Genomic DNA, 23,809 nt, shown 5'->3' on the forward strand with positions numbered 1-23,809 from the left:
GTGCGAAATAGGTCTAGGCTACAGTGCGTACGAACACTGATTTACGAGCAGATAGACTTCCCACCAATGACATTTCGGTTACTCACCGACCTGCCCACTTGACTGGAGTTGTGCTATCTCATCTAGCCTGTCCTGCCATGCCCAGCGGTGTGTGTGGATGTCCAACTACTGACTAACAGCTGTCTCGGCATTGTCTCTAACAATGAACTTTGAAACGAAGATTTATACCAAAATCGGTGGATATGGACGATATAACAGAATTGTTTCCATATTCAGCTGGTTTCCGAACTTTGCTGTGATGCTGAATCTTTTTTGCGACGTTTTTTACACCCTGATTCCCGGGTCGTACCACTGTAAACCCGACCCGACCCTCTTACCTTCGGGTTTTCTTTTCAGTAATTATTCCAGACAAGGCTATCTCAATTTTGCCATACCGTGGGTGAATGGTTCTGGACTGAGTCACTGTAAACTTTACAAGTACCCTAGAAACGTCTCCAACTTCATAGACAGCATTCCAAAGGAGATAGTGCCGTGCACGAGAGGATGGGAGTACGACCAAGCTGCGGCGCTTCAGAGCAACTACGTGACAGAGGTAAACAAATATATACTTGGATTCGATGGTTGGTGGTTGTTTTTGGAGAGTTTGTGCTTTTGCCAGATTAGCAATCATTCGTGTACTAGTGATGTTTTTATGACGACGCATTTACCTTACCTAATTTGGTTTAGAAGTAGCAGCCTTTTCAAGCTAATGTGTAAATATCTATGCCAAGCCCTGTCGAATGTTATTCATCCTTTCAAAGTCGCTACTCAAAGTACATTTGGGTTTAGCCTATAACTTCGGGGTTTGCAACTTTTGAATTCCCATTTGTGTTAATTGATCTTGTCCCAGACAGACTGCTGGGGCTAGAGTCGGTCATCAATAGGCCTTTACTAGATAACATCAATAGATGACACGGCATGCCCTGTTAGGCCTACTCATTGCTCAAGTCTGATGTTGGTTAACATGCTTTAGAGTTTGTAACTCTAGGATACATGGTGTTTTGGTTATGTGCTGAATTTGATTACCAGATAAAAAAATATCCTATTAGCACTATTTATCAGATCACATTAGTCTGTTTTATATAATAATTACATTACGAAACTGCTGTGCAGAGCCATGGAATATGGGTGAATGTGTGTTTATGTGATGATAGCAGCACAACAGGAAATGCAGGGACAACAGTGTTCTTCCACCCTGATGGAGTTCCTGGGAAGATATGTCCTCAACAGAGCAAATGAGAGGTCAATCTTAGGATGAGAATTCATCTTTCTGTACTGACCCTTAGCCATCTCATAACCAAGGAACACTCGAGTTCAACTGAATTTATTTGGCTCTAAGGGAACCCTTTCCATATTTCTTACTACTAGGCCTATATTATTATTTCAGACTAGTACAGTCAATGCCTCTCTAACGTTGTCCTGTTTTGCTTCTTGGGAAAAGTTAACTAAATGTTGACTTATTGCACCTGGACAAGCCTCACCAGCCCATTTATAATATCAAAAAAGGGGCAGGCCCATCCCACTGCAAATACTGGAACGGGATCTTAGTAAACAAAAGTATCAGCAGTTACTCTAATGTCCAGACACAAGGCAAATACTGGTGTGTGTGTGTGAGAGAGAGACGGAGTGTGCGGGCTGTACAGGAATTCAACAAGGCAGACAGTAGCCCTGATGTGGTGTATTTTCTCGCGCATGTTTCCCTGGCGATAGGAAGCAACCAGCCCTGACCCCCCCCCCCCCCCCCCCCCCCCCCTCCGGCTTTCCTTCTCCATGATGTCACAGGACATTTGTTCATGTCCCCACAGGGGTATCAACATCATACAGCAGGAATGGAGGTCCTTCTGGCCCTGAGTTGTAAGGGGTGGGATGATAGGGATGAAGCAAGGGAGGGAAAAGGAGCCAATGAAATTAAGAGATGGGGGAGGGAGGAAGAAAGAAAGCGTTCGAGTAGGGTGAAGAATGGTGGAAGGCACTGGAAACCAAACAGTGCAGTGGCTCTAATGTGATAAACCTATCTGCAGTCACTCTTATTCAATCAGGAGATGATATCTATCACACAGCTGAATTCCTCCTCCTTCGCACAAGGATTTCCATTGCCCTCAAGTGTGTGTGTGTGTCTGTGTGTCTGTGTGTGTGTGTGTGTGTGTGTGTGTGCCACTGACCTATAATTCTTACTTCTATAATAATAAGGGATAATGGAGCTTCAGTTTCAAACAGTCTCAAACATTTTCCAAGCATGTTTATTAACAGTCCTTAAAAATAGGGTATGCTCAATCTGCCCCTGGAATTTTTCTACCCTGGAAATGCAATCCTGGACGAAGAAATAGACCACCCATTATGTCATTATTTCAGTGGCTCCATTGACTTGGCTCTTTTACTCCATTCCTAACTATGTGGCAAAAGGGTCATTCCATGTCATTTCAGAAAGCCATGACAACCCGCCATCTCAGATTGATCTGAAATCGTTTCTGTAGTTAGAAACAGATAAGATTAGCCTTCCTGAAACATTATTTTATCTCTGAGAAATTAAGCTAATTGATTGCAACCAAATAGTTACTATATGAATCCTGTACATTTAAAATGGCCAATTCAATTATATTTCAACAAATAATGTTTCAGGAATGCTACGGATCTTTTTACCCCTTTTTTCTCCCCAATTTTGTGATATCCAATTGGTAGTTAGTCTTGTCCCATCGCCGCAACTCCCGTACGGACTCGGGAGAGGCGAAGGTCGAGAGCCATGCGTCCTCCGAAACACGACCCTGCCAAGCCGCACTGCTTCTTGACACTGCTCGCTTAACCTGGAAACCATCTGCACCAATGAGTCGGAGGAAACACCGTACAGCACAAGGAGTCGCTAGTGTGTGGTGGGACAAGGACATTCCAGCCGGCCAAACCCTCCCCTAACCCGAACGACGCTAGGCCAATTGTGTGCCGCCTCATGGGTTTTATTGTTCTTTTTGAGGTGGAATGACTCACCATCTCGCTCTCTGTCTCTACTCCACAGTGGAACCTAGTGTGTGGTGACTACTGGAAGATTCCTCTGCAGCACATCTGCTTCATGACAGGGTGGATTGTGGGATATGTCCTCCTGGGCACAATGTGTGACTGGTAGCTACCCCCCCATTTTGTGTGTGCATGATGTTTCTGTTGTATGTTTGTATAATTGTAAACTACAATTGTATTAATTTCACCATACATATTTCATGTGTATGTTATTAATGGTATTAGGCTGTTAGGAGTGTTTTAATATGTGTGCATGGGAAGCTATATATCTCTAACTGTATTATTTTCTCTATGTTCAGGTTGGGTCGTCAACAGGGCTTCCTGCTGTCTGTGTCTCTGTCCAGTCTGTTAGGAGTAGCTGTGTGTCTGTCCAACAGCCCTGTAGTGTTTCTGCTGCTACGCCTGTCTCAGGGCGCCATGTTGGCTGGGGTCTTCCTCTCCTCTTACCTCGCCAGTAAGTACACTTGACTTACCCTACTAATACCGCTCACTCCTGAGTACACGCCTAAAAGGGCAGTTTAAATAAAATAAAAATATCGGACAAAACACGCATCATAACAAAAGACAACACTACATAAAGAGAGACCTAAGACAACACAGCATGGTAGCATCACAAAACATGGTACAAACATTATTGGGCACAGACAACAGCACAAAGGGCAAGAAGGTAGAGACAACAATGCATCACGCAAAGCAGCAACTGTCCATGATGGCAGGGGCAGCTGTACAGATAAGTCATCCAAAGGGCTTTGACATCTCAAACACAGAAGAAAGCTAACACTATATGATGCCCCGTCTCCTTATTAATTCAGCCATTTACGTAGATAACTAGCAAGTGTAAATTTGCACCCCAGTATCTCTACTTGCACATTCATCTTCTGCACATCTACCATTCCAGGGTTTAATTGCTATGTTGTAATTACTTCGCCACTATGGCCTATTTATTGCCTTACCTCCCTTATCTTACCTCATTTGCACTCACTGTATATAGACTTTTATTTTTTCTACTGTATTGACTGTATGTTTGTTTTACTCCATGTGTAACTCTGTGTTGTTGTATGTGTCGAACTGCTGTGCTTTATCTTGGCCTGGTCACAGTTGTAAATGAGAACTTGTTCTCAACTAGCCTACCTGGTTAAATAAAGGTTAAATAAAAAATACATTTAAAAAAAGGTAACGGATGGCAACAATAACTACCCGAGTTACACCAGGAACACACAATCCCTCCATCAGTGATCAGACTGTCTGCAATAGGTTGAGAGAGGCTGGACTGAGGGCTTGTAGGCCTGTTGTAAGGCAGGTCCTCACCAGACATCACCAGCAACAACGTCGCCTATGGGCACAAACCCACCGTCGCTGGACCAGACAGGGCTGGCAAAAAGTGCTCTTCACTGACGGGTCGCAGTTTTGTCTCACCAGGGGTGATGGTCGGATTCGCGTTTATCGTCTAAGGAATGAGCGTTACACCGAGGCCTGTACTCTGGAGCGGGATCGAGGTGGAGGGTCCGTTATGGTCTGGGGTGGTGTGTCACAGCATCATCGGACTGAGCTTGTTGTCATTGCAGGAAATCTCAACGCTGTGCATAACAGGGAAGACATCCTCCTCCCTCATGTGGCACCCTTCCTGCAGGCACATCCTGACATGACCCTCCAGCATGACAATGCCACCAGCCATACTGCTCGTTCTGTGCGTTCTTTCCTGCAAGACAGGAATGTCAGTGTTTTGCCATGGCCAGCGAGGAGCCCAGATCTCAATCCCATTGAGCACGTCTGGGACCTGTTGGATCGGAGGGTGAGGGCTAGAGCCATTCACCCCAGAAATGTCCAGGAACTTGCAGGTACCTTGGTGGAAGAGTGGGGTAACATCTCACAGCAAGAACTGGCAAATCTGGTGCAGTCCATGAGGAGGAGATGCACTGCAGTACTTAATGCAGCTGGTGGCCACACCAGATACTGACTGTTACTTTTGATTTTGACCCCCCCCCCCCCCTTTGTTCAGGGACACATTATTCAATTTCTGTTAGTCACATGTCTGTGTAACTTGTTCAGTTTGTCTCAGTTGTTGAATCTTGTTATGTTCATACAAATATTTACACATGTTAAGTTTGCTGAAAATAAACACAGTTGGCAGTGAGAGGACGTTTCTTTTTTTGCTGAGTTTATATTACTAAAACATAAGTTGAGAAATACTGTTGCTGCTTCCTGTTGTCATGGTGTCAAAACACCAGTTTTAAATGTCCAAATTCATATCAATATGCTGAAATAAGTCCTGATGTTGAAGACAATAGATTAAAAAAAAACTCACTATACACACATCACACTTGTGTACTGAACAAAAATATAAATGCAACATGTAAAGTGTTGGTTTCATAAGCTGAAATAAAATTTCCCAGAAATCTTCCGTAGTTACAAAAAGCTTACTTCTCTAAAATTTTGTGCACAAATTTGTTTCCATCCCTGTTAGTGAGCATTTATCCTTTGCCAAGATAATCCATCCACCTGACGGATGTGGCATATCAAGAAGCTGATTAAATGGCATGTGCACAGGTGCACCTTGTGCTGGGGACAATAAAAGGCCACTCTAAAATGTCACACAACACAATGTTACAGATATCTCAAGTTTTAATAAGGGAGAGTGCAATTGGCATGCTGACTGCAGGAATGTCCACCAGAGCTGTTGCCAAATGCTCACCTTGGATGGCCACTGGCATGCTGGAGAAGTGTGCTCTTCACGGATGAACCCCGGTTTCAACTGTACGGGGCAGATGGCAGACAGAGTGTATGGCGTTGCTTGGGCGAGCAGTTTGCTGATATCAGCGTTGTGAACAGAGTGCCCCATGGTGGCGATGGGGTTATGGTATGGGCAGGCATAAGTTACGGACAAGGAACGCTATTGCATTTTATCTATGACAATTTGAATGCACAGAGGTACTGTGACGAGATTCTGAGGCCTATTGTCGTGCCATTCATCCGCCGCCATCACCTGATGTTGGCCCCATGTCACAAGAATCTGTACACAATGCCTGGAAGCTGAAAATGTTCCACTTCTTCCATGGCTTGCATACTCACCAGACATGTCACATGTTGAGCATGTTTGTAATGCTCTGGATCAACGTGTGTGTGAGAGCTTGTTCCAGTTCCTGCCAATATCCAGAAACTTGACAGAGCTATTGAAGAGGAGTGGGACAGCACTTCACAGGCCACAATCAACAGCCTGATCAACTCCATGCGAAGGAGATGTCGTGTTGCATGAGGCAAATGATGGTCACACCAGATATTGATCCATGCCCCTACATTTCTTTTTTTTCTTTTTCTTCAGGTATCAGGTATCAAAAGATGCATATCTGTATTCCCAGTCATGTGAAATCCATAGAATAGGGCCTAATTATTGATTTTTTTATTGACTGATTTCCTTATAATAACTGTAACTCAGTAAAATCTTTGAAGTTGCGTTTATATTTTTGTCCATTGTATTTTGCTAAATTAGTACCTTAACTGCTCACCCATCAACAGTTACCAAACGGTCACTCCAGACTGAAATTGATTAGCTTGTTCTACTTTAATCAATAGCGCACACAGATTAATCAATCACGCCAATATTGTATAGAAATCAATGGAACTGAGACAATTCGCTGCCACTACATGTCATTTGCACTCTTCTAAAAGTACTGCCAAGCTACTGGTAATTTACCAAAGTTACGGGAATCTTCAGTCATTTTGGTAATCTATCGTAACTCTGGTAATTTATACTTGGATAACTGTATTCATATATAGTTTTAATTTTTTGTGTCTCAATATTGTCCATATGGTTAAAGAGAAAGTAGTCTAATGAAAAAGTATCTAATCAACAATGGCATTATTTTCAATTAACTCTGCAACTCTTCCAACTATTGACTTTTTTCACAACTGTTACCAGTTTCACGTCCATACATTGAGAACAAATACATATTGATGTTGTAAAAAAAAAAAGGCTGTGTGGCATTCCCCCATACTTCCCATAGCAACCTGGTCTCATAGACTCGACATAACATAGTATAAGTAAATCCGAGACACTCAAATTAGTATGTTATGTTTGGTATGGTTACATAAGACAGAAGGTTACTTAAGGCAAACAAAAGCGGGGTGGGTGGGTGGGCGTATAACGCGAATGCCCAACATCTAGCAACCCAAAGATTGTGTGTTTGAATCTCATCACTGACAACTTTTGATTTTAACACTTTCTAAAAAAAAATTAAGCTACTTTGCAACTTAGCATGTTAGCTATCCCTTCCCCTAACCTTAATCTAACTCCTAACCTTAACTTCTAACCCAGCTAAAGTTAGCCACCTAGCTAACATTAGCTACAACAAATTGGAATTCGTATCATATAAGTTTTGTAAATTCGTAACATATTGTACGAATTGCAATTCATAACATATTGTACGAAATGGATGATGCATAGCCACAAATGAATACATACCATACGAAACGTAACATGTCATACTATTTGGAAAGTCCCGGATTTATGTTTGTTACTTCCAGGTTGACCATAGCCCTCTATTGCTGCTATGGGGGTTAGAAAGTCCTTACCTTATGATCCCACACCAACCCCTAGCCTCTGGATTTCTCACTTGGGGGTTTCCCTCTGTTGCCAATAAACATCAAGGATCACTGGTGGGAAAAGTGATTGGGGGATGTTAAAGGGATCGGGGAGGGTGACAGGTTAGGGGTTGACTGCGTGTTGGGGGTCGGATACCCGGGTAACTGGGTGCCATCTTGTTGCACTGCTGTCTTGTTAGGGTTCAAAGGGCACTGGTTGGAACACACAGCCTTGAGCCAAGCTGAGCATTACTTATTCACTGACTCTCTCCTTCCCCCTTTACACCCCCTCCCTCTCTGAGATGGCTTGAGTGTGAGGTAACTCAAGGCTCTCTGGGCTAGGCCCACCCCTAGGCCAAGAGTTGTCCCCTCCCCAATGTTGTTCCATTGTTAGGGGGTTGGGGTTTTCTTGCTGTAACCTTCCTGTGATTGTGTGAACTGGTGTGTTTGTATGTGGACAATTCTTTGCTGAGTGCATTGGAGTTTAGGTCAAAGTAGAGAGGAATTTCACACCACACAAATGATCACAAATAGTTTTATGGTCAGTCAGGCTACTAGTTGCATTTTCCTTCTCTCTTTCCTCTATCTCCTTTCTTCATCCTCTCTGCATCTCCCTTTGTGTGTTCTCCAGGACTGGAGCTGTGTGATCCTCCCCATCGTCTCATGGTTGAAATGGTCAGTGGTTTCTTTGCCGTCGTGGCAGAGCTCTTGTTGCCAGGGCTGGTGGTGCTGTGTCGTGATTGGCCAGTTCTTCAGGCAGTGGCTACCTTGCCACTGCTCCTGCTGCTCTCCTATTGGTGGTGAGTCTGTCATAAGCATTTTTTGTGTGAACACAGTATAGTGCAAGGGGGGGCAAAGTACGGCCCACCGGGTACTTCAATCCAGCCCGCGAGACAATTATTATTTTTTTTTAAGACTTTTTTTTTTTTACAATTGTTGTTTTTTTTCTCATACATTTTGTGGTATCCAATTGGTAGTTAGTCTTGTCCCATCGCTGCAACTCCCGTACGGACTCGGGAGAGGCGAGAGCCGTATGTCCTCCGAAACACGACCCAGTCAAGCAGCACTGCTTCTTGACACAATGCCCACTTAATGCGGAAGCCAGCCGCACCAATGTGTCGGAGGAAGCACCGTACACCTGGCGACCTGGTCAGCATGCATTCGCCCAGCCCGCCACAGGAGTCGCTAGAGTGGAAATCTTGGCCTGCCAGACCCTCTCCTAACCCGGACGGCGCTGGGCCAATTGTGCGCCGCCTCATGGGTCTCCCAGTCACGGCAAGCTGTGACACAGCCTGGGATCGAACCCGGGTCTGTAATGACACCTCAAGCACTGCGATGCAGTCCCTTAGACCGCTGCGCAACTATGGAGGCCCCCGCAAATTGACTTGAACAAACAATTGGTCCCCCAAAAAATGCGTCCCTCTGTTGAATTTCAAAATCCCGATGTGGCTGTCGAGCCAAGAAGTTTGCCCACCCCTGGTATAGTGTATATTGTTTATGTCATGGGACAGAACGTATAAAGGCGTGGATAGAGAAAGAGGGATGTTTGTTATAATTATTATGCATTTTTGTGGAAGGACAGGAAATAGAGAGAGTGTCATGAATGGAGAAAGAGAGTCATGGATGGAGAGAGGTGTGTTTTTATATTCCTGTTTTCTCGTATCCCCCTCAGTTGTCCATCAGTGTTTCCCGAGTCTCCCCGCTGGCTTCTGGCCACAGGTCAGATCCACCAGGCTAAGAGGTGTCTCCAGAGCTTCTCCACCAGAAACAGAGTGTATCTCAGTGAGGACATCTACCCTGCAGAGAACCTGCTCTCAGGTATCATCATCCCCCACACTATCCTGACCCTTTTAGCTGGTCTGTGTCAATGAATAATGTCTGCAGTCTTTGGTAGTGTAATCGGTTGCGGCGAAATCCTGCACGGAGCCTTTACGGTGTGCTGCCACTTTAAGAGCGCATCAGCAGTCAGGAAGGAGGAAATGAAAATGACTCTTCCGCTCTGTGAGAGCTGTTGGTTGACGCGGTAATTTTGACTGTGTGTATCTCTTTGCAGAAGTTTTGTTTATTTTCAGCATGCTTAGTTCGTTAGGTGTTTCAATCGATCGCCGGTGTTACCGCTCAATGTCGCGTCTTGAATCTGTTGGAACCGCTCGTGTCATTGATCACATGGATTAGTAGCAACATTGTTGCGAAGCGTTGACAAATAAACCAACAAACCAACAGGTGTATCAGACTGGCAGACGAGTGCAACTGAAAGCCTGGAGTTTATAGCTAAGACATAGCCCTCTCTCGCTCCAGTGTTTTACACTGAAGCTGATTTACTTTTTTGTTGTTGTTACCCCTGTGGTGTAACCCAACCAGTGGAGAGAAAGGATATCTGGCAAACAGGCTACACTCTAGACAGTCTCTTCTGCCTGTGTGTGTGTGTATGGTAGCTGTACTCTCTATCCTACTCTCTTCATTTCGGCAGGGTTAACACCTGCCTGGGACCCAAACAAACAATCTTCATCTTTACCTCTAACAATACAGCTACAAGGTTAACTAATGCTTTGGGTAATACATCCAAACGCCCCGGTTTCCCCATATGTTACGTTATTGTTTTTCACTCATCCACAATCAGCACAGCAACACCTAACAAACAACCCATCCAGTCCACTCACAGCATTCCCTCATATCCAATATTAGTGAACTTTGTTTGAGGTGCACGTAGCATTGGACATTTCTGAGATGGTTCAGAGGTGTGCCTGGTTACCTGTGCCAGCTAGACAACTGAGCTCTCTCACAGCCCCACCTTTCACAGGCAGCCAGTCACTTAATGAGTGAGCGCATCCAACAGATGTGCTCTCCTGTGGTAGTCACGATAAGAGCTCTTTGTTTGTTGGACATTTCAATATGACCGTAGTGTACTAAATCGCGAACTGGAATTACCTTAGTCCAAATCAATACACATGACATTTTATATTTTGGCAATTTAGCAGATGCTCTTATCCAGAGCGAGTTACAGGAGCAATCAGGGTTAAGTGCCTTGCTCAAGGGCACATCGGCAGCTTTTTCACCTAGTCAGCTCAGGGATTCAAACCAGAGACCTTTCAACTACTGGCCCAATACTCTTAACCGCTAGGCTGACTGAATGGTTCCATTTAGTGTGATTTAATAGTAGGCACAGGTTCCGAGGAGAGACATTTCCTATGTGGGTTATATGTTTGTACCAAGTGAACAGCGTTTGGGTCAAGTGCCCTTTGGCTTTGGTATTGGAAGTGTGAATGCAGGCTCATATCTCTCCTTCTCTCCCCCCCTCTCCTTTTCTTCTCTGTAGAGATAGATGCGGAGTACCCAGATTATACCCAGCCTTGCTACCACTCAGTCCTGGAGTTGCGTTCCACCCGAGTGATCTGGAGGAACTGCCTCATCCTTAGCTTTACTATGTGAGTTAGGATCTAACACAGCTTTTATGACCTTCTATATGACTCCCTCCACTGAACAATACAGCCACGAGGAATGATAATGTTACCATTTACCGCAGCTGCTTTTAACAGTACTGTTTGGACAGAGTAAGTTTCATGTTTTGGGCCAAGGACCTAACCTTTCCTAACTCTCCTGCTCCAGGTTCATAGGCACAGGCATCCAGTACTGTTTCATCAGGAACCTCCACAGCTACTCCCACAACTTCTACTTTAGTTACTTCCTGCGTGTGCTGACTGGAGCTCTGGGGTGTATCTTCCTCTGCCTGTCCGTCAACCGCTTTGGTCGCCGTGGTATCCTGCTTCTGTCTGCCATTATCACCGGCCTGTCCTCACTGCTGCTGCTGGCCCTCACACAGTGTAGGTTTAACCTGTTTTATATCTGTGCTATGATGATGATGCTATGTTGCTATACTATTTCTATACACATATTTAAGTGCCTCTGCAGGGTCTCATACAGTCTTCTCTCCCCTGTACATGGTTCATTAGTAACTATTCTCCTCATACAGTAGCCATAGGTTTGCCATGATGACCTCATTCATAATGATGTCACTGTTATGATTCTGATTGGCCATTAGATTTATTCAGGTGATTTCAGGTCAATTTGTTTTACATTGCCTGTTTCCTAGTTTGCCTAGTTTAGTGAGTCATCAGAAAGACGTGTCCTTGTCCTTCTCTAGATCTGCATGGAGTGCTGGTGTTGGGGCTGTCTGTGCTGGGGCTCCTCTTCTCCCAGGCCCTGGCCATGCTCAGTGCATTCTTCGCCAGTGAGGTCATGCCCACCGTAGTCCGGTAAGTATTATGTCTACTGTCCTGATCACACTAAACTGCCATTAGTTTGTCTGTGCTTGTTTTTCATGTATGTGGACATCTGTCTGTCTGAGGGAGGCATATGAAATGTGGGTTGTGTGTCTGAACCAAAATGCAGAATGCTGGGTCAGGTGCCCTTGACAATGTTAGTGAGCTCTATATCTCTCCTGACCCTCTCTCTCGCTCTGTCTCAGTGGTGGTTGTCTGGGGCTGGTGCTAGCGTCTGGCTGTATGGGGATGGCTGCCTCCTCTATGATGGAGCTCCAGAACAACAGGGGTTACTTCCTCCACCACGTCATCTTCGCCTCCTTCGCCGTTCTCTCGGTGCTGTCCATCATGCTGCTGCCGGAGAGCAAGCGCAAGCCGCTACCCGACTCCCTGAAGGACGGGGAGAGCCAGCGACGGCCCCCTCTCTTCCTGTCTCGTGAAGACAACCTGCCCCTGCTCTATACCCGGCGTGGAGCCTCCGAGTACAACCCTGATAACTACTCCCGCCTGGTCTCCGCCACCAGGAAGATGCTCATCAAAGACGATTTACCCTATAAGATCGTTGTGCCCTCCCAGTCCCCACTGCTGCCTTCCAACAGCGAGGTGCACTGCACACTGGAGGAAGAGGCACTAAGAGAGGACTTATCTTAGCAGCTTCTAACTACCATCATCCATCCTCCTCTCCCACAGAGAGACCTCACCTCCAACCCACTGGATATCTCTCCCTGATATCATCCTGGGCTAGCTGGCTGGTTCCCTTTCACCAGACTGAGACAGTGTGGTCCAGACTCGTATCGCTCTGAACGACGGGTCTTCTTGGAGTTGGAGATGTGTGTATTTACTGTGTCAGTCTTATTTGTTGTTGTGCCAAGTGTTTAAAAAAAAACGATGTGTGTGTGCTTGCACAGACTCTGCTGAAAGACTGTGTGCTAGTCCTTTGTTTTTGTACTGATTGAGATCTGCTGTTTCTAGACGGTGTTAACACCCTCTCTTCTCCAGGTTGTGCAGCATGGAGCTGTGGCTTTATTAACCACTAAGGCTCACTTGACAAGCGTTGTTTGTCCACTTAATTGTTGACTCATGCTTTTCATTACTGCTGTCTTGTGCCTGTGACTGCAAAGAGAGAGAGAGCAGGGTCCTGGCTGTTACTTAATCTGATTCATTGGTGACTCAACGAGGGGAACTCAGAGATAGAAGTCAGTTTGGTTCAAACTGGAATGTATTGGCTAATTGTTTGATTTTGGGGGGGGGGACTCAATGAACTATCAGTCACTGATAATATGACCTAAGCAATGAAAGGTCATTTCATCCTGTCCACTTGTTGGACATGGTTTAAGAACATGAGATGTTGTCACATGATTTGCACCAGGAACAAAGTTGTTAATTATTGAAATGTGAACAGGTCATGACCTCTACTCTGAGTCATTATAACCTTTCAAATGGGACTTTACCTCAAATTGTGTTTAGTTGTATCACATCCATCTCTCTGCCTTAAACTGTGAACTTTCCTGTTCAAAGAAGGCAGTTGCTAGGACATGATACTTAACATTCTATAAGTAATTAAATACATTTGATCAACTATTAAACCACATTTCACTGCTCTCTTTGGTATTTGACTGTGGTTTGAGGTTTGTTGCCCTTCTTGGCCTGGCTGTGGAACTGTTTTACATTATTGTTGGATAGGATGTTTACACTTGTATTAACTCATTCGCTCTTCCTTTTTCATCCCCCTCTCTTTTGCTTGCATGGGAACATAGCCCCCCTGTACAGTAAGTTTATTTGGAAAAAATATAAATGCAACTGCTCAACTTTTCCCCACAGCGGACAATATTCTGTCCTTCTAAAAATACTTATATTAAATTCTATATACAAAGTATTATTATTTTCAGCTATGAATAAGTTGTCTGACTCTCGAAAGTTCAAATTGAGTTATTTGGAAGCTGAGGAAGCTGAGTCCATACAATGTTGATTTACTGTTTGCCCCTCTTCACATGTCTCATAGAAAAATAAATAGAATAAAAATGTCCTCAAGCATCAAGTAAAGAGATACACAACTTCCTTTCAGATTATGGAAAACTGTCTCTCATGCTATTCCACTTTTGACATCAATGGGGTCTTAACGAGGTCACTGGGTGTTGAACTGAAGTTGCTATAGTATTTTTCTGAAGCTGAGCCACTTCTAATTTTTTACTTTTCGCTTGCTCGCCTCACTTTTCAAAAATTAAATCTGTTAAAACAGTACATTTGAATGTCCTAAACTGAAAATGTGTTGAGTTCTGCCCTGTGCTTCATGTCCGATACAATGCTTACCACAAGATGGTGCCGTTCTCTTATAAATGTATTGAATGTACAAAATCCACCATTTGTCTTTCTCAACTGTGTGTTATGTTTGATTATCAGCAAAGTCAGATTTTTATATTTTGAAGAATTGGAAATGTATTTCAGTGTAAATAAAATAGCTTGGAGTTAGTCCAAACACACCATTGCCTAGTTCAGGTTGTCTGTTTGTACAGCATTCTCAGAATGATTGAGCCAGATGGGATAATAGACACTGTTTTGTTGAATGAAACACCGTTCTAACCTGCCGTTGAGTTTGTTTATGTCAAAATGAAGTAAATTGTGCTCAATGGACAGTGTTCCGTGACTAGGGCTGTATAAGAACAGAGAAAGGAAGACGGAAGTAGAGCAGTTGTCTCAGTCAGGGCTTCAGAAAATCCCATCTGGAACAGCCTATCAATTATTTGGGATGCTCACTGTTGTCTATCAACCATAAACTCCCCTCTGAAAGCTTTGCGGTCAGTTTAGTATTTCCTGTGTCACATGGCTCATGGTACAACACTGAAGTAAAAAAAGTCAGTAATGCAGTGAAAGGTGTAAAACAACATGGTAGAGTTATTAGATGTTTATTATTATACCCCAAAAATACACAATTTTCCTGATTATTTGTTTATTGAGGGCCACATTTAACCGTTCAATTTAAACTCTAAAATGTAAAGTAGCCTGGTCATGGATTTACTTGATATAAGGTCAACAGTGATGTGTATAACACTGTTTCAGAATAATTTACTGGTTTAGTAATGTTAACGTTACTATGTACAAATCCTTCAAACACTTCATGGACTACATCACCAATATAACTTGTGAAAGATGAAGTGACCGCAGAACTCAAGTGGTAAGGTCTTACTATGCCTTGGGAAGCCTACTGCCATAGACAAGGGGTGGTAATACCATCACACCCAGCATGGTCTATGTAGAGGGGGTTTATAGAGACCAGGACAGCAGGCTACTCAGAGTCAGTGTTAGTACCAGGGCCAGAGGGCTGAGGGAGAGAATCGTCCCAGCACTGTCTGGGTTGGGGACAGGGTAGCCATAGCTGGTCCTGCAGTCGTTTTTCACTTCTTCATAAGGTATGGGCAGATCATCTGGAGCCGTACCATTCAGGCTGTCTCGTACCTGGAAGATAGGAGTTCAGAGTCAGGGAGGGTAACAAAGCACTGGACCAAATAGTGCATTAAATATGCCTGTAATCTCTGTGTGTATGCCACTGTATTTTGTATTGCATCAGACCTTTTTAAATAGATCTATGAAGGCTTGTGTGTTGATGTCAATCTTGTGGAAACAGTGGTGTTGTGAATGGTACTAAGCTGTAGAGGTCAGTGTGTAACTTTTACTGTAGTACTCACACGCTCCACCTCTCTGAACACTCTGAGCAGGTTGTCCCCCAGAGCAGCTTTCACCTCAGCATCTGTCCATCCTCTCCTCAGCAGCTCTGCCACCAGAGCAGGGTACTTAGACACGTCCTCCAGCCCCACCGGTACCCTGACAGACAGCACAGGTACAGAGGGGTCTGTGTGTCAAACTGAAGCCAATATTATGCAATTCTTCTGCACTCCTCCCCCAGCAGAATGAGTTTCTTTCCATGTAAAACATTTATAAAATATTTTACTACTATTACTCAGACATGACTTTTGATATTTTTTTTAAATACTACTACTCAGACATTACTTTTATTAAAAAAAAAAAAACTACTCAGACATATGACTTTATATTTTTTTACTGGTATATTACAATTAGCACCTTTTAAGATAATACACTTTGCTCAATCATGTTCATTGGTGTTTTATTGTAACTAGGTGAATAACTCCTAGGTCAATTCATTCGACTCACCTGCCCACTCCATCATAATCTCCACCAAAACCAATGATACTGTGTCCAGCCACGTTCTTTATGTGGTCAAAGTGATCTAGGTTGAACATGAAAAGAAAGGTGAATATGCAGGGCATTCGGAAAGTATTCAGACCCCTTCCTTTTTTCAATTTTTTTTAACGTTACAGCCTTATTCTAAAATTGATTTAAATATTTTTTTCTATCTACACACAATACCCCATAGTTAAAAAAAATTAAAAACAGAAATACATTATTTATGTAAGTATTCAGACTCTCTGCTTTCAGACTCAAAATTGACCTCAGGTGCATCCTGTTTCCATTGATCATCCTTGAGATGTTTCTACAACTGGATTGGAGTCCACCTGTAGTAAATTCAATTGATTGGACATGATTTGGAAAGGCATACACCTGTCTATTTGATAATGCATGTCAGAGCAAAAACCAAGCATGAGGTCAAAGGAATTGTCTGTAGTGCTCCGAGACAGGATTGTGTTGAGGCACAGATCTGGGGAAGAGTACCAAAACATTTCTGCAGCTATGAAGGTCCCAAAGAATAGAGTGGCCTCCATCAATCTTAAATGAAAGATGTTTGGAACCATGAAGACTCTTCCTAGAGCTGGCCACCTGGCCAAACTGAACAATCCGGGGAGAAGGGCCTTGGTCAGGGAGGTGACCAAGAACCTGATGGTCACCCTGACAGAGCTTCTGAGTTCCTCTGTGGAGATGGGAGAACCTTCCAGAAGAACAACCATCTCTGCAGCACTCCACCAATCAGGTCTTAATGGTAGAGTGGCCAGACGGAAGCCACTCCTCAGTAAAAGGTACACGAAAGCCCACTTGGAATTTGTCAAAAGGTACCTAAAGACTCTCAGACCATGAAAAACAAGATTCTCTGGTCTGATGAAACCAAGATTGAACTCTTTGGCGTGAATGCCAAGCTTCACATCTGGAGGAAGCCTGGCACCATCCCTAGGGTGAAGCATGGTGGTGGCAGCATCATGCTGTGGGGATGTTTTTCAGCGGCAGGGACTGGGAGACTAGTCAAGATCGAGGCAAAGATGAACGGAGCAAAGTACAGAGAGATCCTTGATGAAAACCTGCTCCAGAGCACTCAGGACCTCAGACTGGGGCGAAGGTTCACCTTCCAACAGGACAACGACCCTAAGCACACAGGCAAGACAACCCAGGAGTGGCTTCGGGACAAGTCTCAATGTCCTTGAATGGCCCAGCCAGAGCCCAGACTTGAACCCGATCAAACATCTCTTGAGAGACCTGAAAATAGCTGTGCAGCGACGCTCCCCATCCAACCTCAGAGCTTGAGAGGATCTGCAGAGAAGAATGTGAGAAACTCTCCAAATACAGGTGTCCCAAGCTTGTAGCGTCAATACTCGAGGCTGTAATCGCTGCCAAAGGGGCTTCACCAAAGTACTGGGTAAAGGGTCTGAATATTTATGTAAATGTGATATTTCAGTAAATGGTTTATACATTTGCAAAAATGTACAAAAACATGTTTTCACTTTGTCGTTATGGGGTATGGTGTGTAGATGAGTGAGAAAAAAAATCTATTTAATTCATTTTGAATTCAGGCTGTAACACAACAAAATGTGAAATAAGACAAGGGGTATGAATACTTTCTGAAGAAACTGTATAATAAAAATTTGAGAGACAAGGTTGGGTGAGTGAGTGGTGGAGAGTAAAAAAGTAATGATAAAAGCGATGACCATGACTCAGCTACTCACCTGCCACCTGTGATAGGTTGGCTGTATTGCTGCATGTGACGTAGTCGTTGTAAAAGTTCACCATGACAATTCCTTTATTGTCTTGCTGGTGAGAAAAAGGACGCAGACACGTAACTGTATGATAAGTCAGAACTATAAACTTAACTCACTAACCATTACGATGAAGAACTGTAGCTACCATATTGGTGTAGTCAGTTGGGCTTTTATCTTCTGTTGTTAACATTTTATGGTGCTATACAGAAACACAATGTTCCTTTATCTGTAGTTTTATGGGCCCTTACAGCTGAATAGCTAAAATGTTTCCCGGACTCTTGTTTGTAAGCTATTGTCAGCTTGAGAGATTTCACAATAAATGCTTCTGACGTGAGCTGGGTTTAATAATGTAATAAAACGTTTTAGTTTGTGTCTGTTTTCCAAGGCATTGGAAAGATCGGATGGCTTTTCCAACTTCTTTTTGATATCATTGTAGTTTTAATATCACTGCAGACATTACCACATTTTTTTGTTGCAGTCTTATTGCTTACTTTTCTTTGCCTTTGCTTCAACCTTCCTCTAAGCCCTTTCTCATCCTCCCCTCAGCCTATATACCCAGACACCTCCTTTTCACTCTTAAACCTCTTTTCAGTTCCCTGTCTGTTCTCTCAATCCATGTCCTTCCCCTTATCCCCCCTGTCACATACCCCTTCATCCGATAACATGTCCACTCACCACTCAATCTCAGGTCCAATTCCTTTATACACCTCACCCTCCAATCCCCTCACTCTGCTGCACCCCTAGTCCTTCTCCTCTCACTACCCGACTCCCAATTCTCTATCCCCTCGTCTCTCACACTTATCCCCTGACTTGCCACCCTCCTCGGGGAAGGGATGAGGTCTAAGGAGAAGGAATGACCAAGTTCCTCATATGTATTCTGTAATCCACTATCCCCTTGGCCCTTTCCCCTTCACTCACCACCTTCCTCAGGACGTCGTCAGGGACGTTCCTCTTGTGTGGGCACACAGCGTAGGCAGAGGAGTGGCTGAAGATGACTGGGGCTTTGGACAGCTCTAGAACCTGGTTCATCACTTTCTCTGACACGTGGGCCAAGTCAATCAACATCCCAATGCGGTTCATCTCAAATATCAGTTGCTGTCGGGTGAAAAAAAATGATATATGTTTCTGCCAGGACCGGGGAAATGACCCTCTTACTGTGTCGCCCTACTGGTGTTATAGAGACAATTATATATGTGATTCATTCAGCCTATCAAACCTAATGATATGGTTTGTAGCTAGGATCAAGAGAATGAACATGTTTTCATCCAGTGTGTTTTATACAAGTGATATCATAACGCTATAACAAATGAACATCTAAAGGCAAACTAGACGAAAATGAGTCTTTGAGGGTAACCCAATAGATTCTGAGGAATTACTCATTTGACAAAAATATTTACTTGGAATATTGCCTATGTTTATGACAGGCATTTATATCTGATTTCCAATTAAACTCAGAAGCAGAAGTACTAAAAGATGCCCCAAAAAGTATCATAGATTTGACCTTTGTTATGAGTGGGTATTTGTAATGTGTGTGTGGCTCAGTGTGATAGACCAACCTTGCCGAACTCAGACAGTCCATTGTGCTGCGATGGCTCGGCTCCCGAATCCACGAGCCAATTATCTGCCCTGGGGGGGAAAACACACACAACCACAGTAAAACACCAGGCCAGCTTCTGGAAGTGATCGTTCCCTTCCACTCTCCTATATCCTGCTAACATGATATGAGTCAGTGAGGGGCTGGGGGATTCACTAGGCTCTGTAGTCTGTCCAGGGCCATGGTTTGATTAGCTAGCCCATCTGTTTAGACGACTCTCCCAGAATATGACACCTCTGAAACAGGTGGCGACAGGAATCCCCTATTTTCCCCACCACAGAATTCAGTGAAATACAGTCTTTTTTGTTGTTGTCTATTAATAAGCAGTTTCAGCTGTTACCTGTTGTCTCATTCATTTACATTCTTGTCCTTTCTATCTTAGCTGTATGTGCTCTTTGATAGAGCATCATATGGTGCGTAAAGCGTTGATATACTTAGGAATCGCAACTATGAAGTACTACAAAAAAATGTTGATCACCTTGTCACTTAGTAAGTATAATCTGTGGCACCTAGTCCCCAGACCAGGGTGGCCCTGTCGTCAGCAGGGTAGCAGAGCCTACTCACCATGGTGTGTTGCAGCTGTGGGTGAGGGTGAGGTAGCGGACCCCCAGGTGGTACATGGTGCGCAGGGTGCCCAGGCTGCTGTCCAAAGAGTGTCCTCCTTCCACCCCGATCAGACTGGCTGTCCTGTTCTGACTAAAGGCATCCAGGATATCTGTGGTAAAAGAAATACTTGATAATACAGGTGGGTGAATAAAACTCGGTTATCTATGGTGTTTCACAGTTGAGTGTTCTAAAGGGGTTTCATTCTCATAACCAGATGTATGGCTCCATTCAATCCGTATTGCGGATGTTCAGCTCTACAGTGTGATTGAAATTTAAAGGCAATGTTCCTGCGTTAGTGGAGACTGCATTCCCGGTAAACACTGCATATGTTGGCTCAATTGGAAATGACCTTTAAATGTAGATTGTGGAATCTACGACACTTTCACTTTACATATTGAGTAGAGCCCTTACTGTATAACTTTTGATTACACTTTTCTTTGTAGATGACTCTCACCTTTGCTGCTAGTAGCAAACATGAAGGCTTCTGGGTATTTCATGCACATTCTGTGGATGACGTCAATCTGCTCCAGAGTTTGTCTGGCTGCATCTTTGTACTGAGTGTCACATGGTACATATGCTGCCCAGAACTGCAAGTGGACAGTAAACGTTTGATCAGTTTATTAGGTAATACAGAGTTCCCCAACTGGCGGGCTTCTTGCGGTCAATTTGCAGTCTACAAATTATTTGTAATTATGTTCTGGCCCCCCGACCATCCGCTCAAGAAAAAGAAATCGACTCGTGGCTGAATCTAGGATCCCTGATGTAATACATGTATTATTATCAACCACCCTCACATACACCGTTTTGTGAGTCCTTGTCAGTTTGTGTGGGTGCGTGTGTGTACCTGTGCTGCCAGTCGTCCCTCCCTGATCTTGGGGATGTTGGTGTGTGTGTTGTTGAGGGTGTACAGATCCACTTTATTCAGCTGGTTGTTAAACTTCATCCTCAACTGCCAGGGCAGATCATTATGGCTGTGGAGTCAGACAGAGAGATCAATGCAGGATACTATTCATACAGGCCAGTCAGTGCTGCTAACACACAGCCCTTATTTAACTGTACATTAGGACAGAACCATCTTGAAACATTAAAAAACAGCCTCCAAAATCTTATCGAAGCACATACTGTCACGCCTGCTCCCGCTCTTCCTCCCTGGCGCTCGAAGGCGCCAGGCTCCCCAGCACTACGCACTCCTGCCACCATCATTACGCACACCTGCCTTCCCCCCATCACGCGCATCAGCGATCATTGGACTCACCTGGACTCAATCACCTCTGGCATTACCTCCCCTATATCTGTCTGGTCCCCTGCTCTGTTCCCCGCTTTTGCATTGATTGTCATATGTCCTTGTTTACCCGTGTGCTGACGCTGTTCCTGTCCTGTTACCTGTCCGTTCCTCATTAAATGTTCAACTCCCCGTACCTGCTTCTCATCTCCAGCATCAGTCTTTACATACACAATACACACCTTACATTGGTACGTGTTTTGTGCCATTAACATTACAGTATGCATCAAATATGTGTAGATGTAATGTATTATAAAAGATTCATTTTGGTTTAAACATTCAAAATCACCCATCCTAGGGTCTTATGAGGAGAGAAAAATGTGTTAGTCACTTACCCATCAATCAGTGGTGTCTCTGACATTAGCCTCAGTGCGTTGTTCATGTGTTCATCCTGTGTCAAGGAGAGTTTGAGAGCACAGGACAGTACCAGCAGAGTCCCCCATACACTACCTCCAGACAACATCTCTTACTCTCGCTCACTACACCCTAACTAACACACAAGCGGATCCAGCCTGACCTGGACTTGTTCCTCTGGTTCACAGCCTCTGGTTCACTACAGCCGCTATGGTTTTCTCTCTAACTCTGTTTGTTAATAACTCAAAAAAAGTGTATTTTGACTTGTTTCAATACATTTCTCAGCCGACACTAAGTTAGTTTGTCTTTAGTCTGTCTGGTGCTTCTTCAGATTTCACAGTTCTCTGTGTTCCCTCCGAACTCTTCCTCTGTTCCCAAAGTGTCTCTTTGTGGGTCAGGCTCAAATACAGAGAGAGTTTATTATGCCTCCTCCGTTTCTCTGTCATTATCTCTTTGGTTGTAAAGTAAACACATCAAGTTAAGCATATTGGTTAATGTGTAACGTTCAGTACAACTCCCTCAAGTTTGAAATCCATAAGCAAGACAACCCCAGTAATGATATAGATGTGGATTAACATTGGAAAGTGCCCAATGATGACATGACCACTCAAATAAGAAATGTTATAAAAATGTGTTATAAATATTTGCAGAGAGCACCTCATCAACAATATGTGCTGAGGGTCGGACGGGGTCAGGGGTCAGGGGAAGTTTAATCAGATGGGTTAACCTTTGCTCTACTCGGAGTGGAGTCACTGTTATACATCTAAAAATATAAATACATCTATATTTGAGTCACAATACCTGCATATGACAGGTGTGATAGAAAAATGACATATTTACCTGATTTTTTAAAAATATTAATAGTTAACGATTATATACTTAACCAATAGTAAGACATTTCTGTTCTATGAAATGTCTGTGTGAACGGAGAGGAGCCTAAAAACCTACAGCTGGCATTCCATAGATAAGATGTGGTGGGCGTAACTGAGATAAAGAGAGCCTGGAGGAATAGGAATTTTAAGAAAAAGCAAGCCAACGCCTGTTCTTAATCGGGAAATGAAAGGGGTTTGGGGTTAGCCAGGATGTTCTGGAGAGGGTGTACAGCAGCTTGGTGGAGAGCATCCTCATGTTCAATATGACAGTCTGGTATGGTAATCTGAGAGTAGAGGAGCAAAAGCAAACTGACCAGAATAGTAAACAGAACCAGCAAAGTAATTGGTCGACCACAAGCACATTTGAGCATTCTGTTCCACAAGCCAATCAAAAAGAAGGCCCTGGCTGTCACCCCTCCCACCCTCTACACCCTCAGTTCGAGGCTTCCCTCTGGCCGGCTCTTCAGAATACCCATGGCCAAGAAGAATGTGTTCAAACATTCATTCGTTCCTTGTGCTGTTGGACTACTAAATGCAAAGTAAATTGTATCGGTATATGTACTTATCTATCTAGTGCAGTTGGGTCAGTGGTCGTTTGTGAGTGAATGTATTAATGTCCTCTATGTTGTTAGTGCATGCAACATGATGGACTGACTGGTTTAAATGTGTAAGAATATATGTATGTATGTGATTCTTTTAATGAAGGTGATGCCAAAGAAAAATGTCCATCCTGGATGGACAATAAAGTTTTATTCTATTCTATTGTATAGAACAAAACCCTTATTGTGTCTATTCATTCTTGCATCTGAGAAACAACACCAGAGGCAGATAAGCATCTTTAGTGCCAACCATATAGAAACTGCATTGTCTGTAAAGGTTAGGCTACTGGGCCCAAAAGTCAATACTGTTGGGTTGACTAGTCTCATTATTGCAATAATGAATTGATATTAAATAAAGATGATAGTTTGAAGAAATGACAAAGTCTCTCAGTATGAATTTTCGACAACACAGGGCAACAGGTACAGTAGCCTAGTGGTTAAGAGTGTTGGGCCAGTAAACGAAAGGTTGCTGGTTTGAATCCCTGAGCCAACTAGGTGAAACATTTGTCAATGTGCAGTTTAGCAAGGCACTTAACCCTAATTGCTCTGGATAAGAGCATCTGCTAAATTACAACATTTGTAAAAAAAAATTTTTTTAAATAAACATCAGTAAAAATAGAAAAAAAATGTATGCTCATGAGTAAACACACAATTCTTCAATTCACACAAGGTTAACCTCTG

At 43.6% G+C, this 23,809-nt stretch overlaps 2 protein-coding genes across 3 annotated transcripts; one reads left to right on the forward strand and one right to left on the reverse strand.

Moving 5' to 3' along the window:
- The first annotated feature begins 93 nt into the window (after positions 1-93).
- Positions 94-14,365, forward strand: LOC106587253 (putative solute carrier family 22 member 31). 2 transcript variants are annotated; one of them, XM_014175486.3, is made up of 9 exons: positions 103-592; positions 3,047-3,150; positions 3,345-3,499; positions 8,255-8,423; positions 9,296-9,441; positions 10,940-11,048; positions 11,230-11,444; positions 11,765-11,876; positions 12,089-14,365. In XM_014175486.3, exons 1-9 carry the CDS (start codon positions 203-205, stop codon positions 12,531-12,533), a joined length of 1,845 nt encoding a protein of 614 aa, XP_014030961.2. In that variant the 5' UTR covers positions 103-202; the 3' UTR covers positions 12,534-14,365. The 2 variants fall into 2 exon arrangements, with proteins under 2 accessions (XP_014030962.2, XP_014030961.2); XM_014175487.3 differs by lacking the exons at positions 8,255-8,423; positions 9,296-9,441 and having other exon boundaries at positions 94-592.
- A 404-nt stretch (positions 14,366-14,769) lies between these two features.
- LOC106587254 (dipeptidase 1) lies at positions 14,770-22,077 on the reverse strand. The gene is made up of 10 exons (XM_014175488.3): positions 21,639-22,077; positions 20,866-20,992; positions 20,476-20,608; positions 19,980-20,130; positions 19,378-19,447; positions 18,740-18,916; positions 17,789-17,873; positions 16,050-16,125; positions 15,566-15,701; positions 14,770-15,335 (listed from the first exon to the last, which is right to left on the reverse strand). The coding sequence occupies exons 1-10, from the start codon at positions 21,764-21,766 to the stop codon at positions 15,144-15,146; spliced, it is 1,275 nt and encodes a 424-aa protein (XP_014030963.1). The 5' UTR covers positions 21,767-22,077; the 3' UTR covers positions 14,770-15,143.
- Positions 22,078-23,809: the final 1,732 nt, after the last annotated feature.

Source organism: Salmo salar, chromosome 26 (assembly GCF_965601325.2).
Source record: "Salmo salar chromosome 26, fSalSal1, whole genome shotgun sequence".
NCBI classification, from domain to species: Eukaryota; Metazoa; Chordata; class Actinopteri; order Salmoniformes; family Salmonidae; genus Salmo; species Salmo salar.

Excerpts from the sequence above, each read along its gene's own strand:
- LOC106587253 (XM_014175486.3), top strand. The coding sequence starts at position 203 with ATGAACTTTGAAACGAAGATTTATACCAAAATCGGTGGATATGGACGA. Across the intron at positions 3,151-3,344 it reads CTGGGCACAATGTGTGACTG|GTTGGGTCGTCAACAGGGCT; the intron begins GTAGCTACCCCC and ends CTCTATGTTCAG. Across the intron at positions 8,424-9,295 it reads CTGCTGCTCTCCTATTGGTG|TTGTCCATCAGTGTTTCCCG; the intron begins GTGAGTCTGTCA and ends TATCCCCCTCAG.
- LOC106587254 (XM_014175488.3), bottom strand. The coding sequence starts at position 21,766 with ATGTTGTCTGGAGGTAGTGTATGGGGGACTCTGCTGGTACTGTCCTGT. Across the intron at positions 20,131-20,475 it reads GTTTGCTACTAGCAGCAAAG|ATATCCTGGATGCCTTTAGT; the intron begins GTGAGAGTCATC and ends CTTTTACCACAG. Across the intron at positions 18,917-19,377 it reads GACTGTCTGAGTTCGGCAAG|CAACTGATATTTGAGATGAA; the intron begins GTTGGTCTATCA and ends TTCACCCGACAG.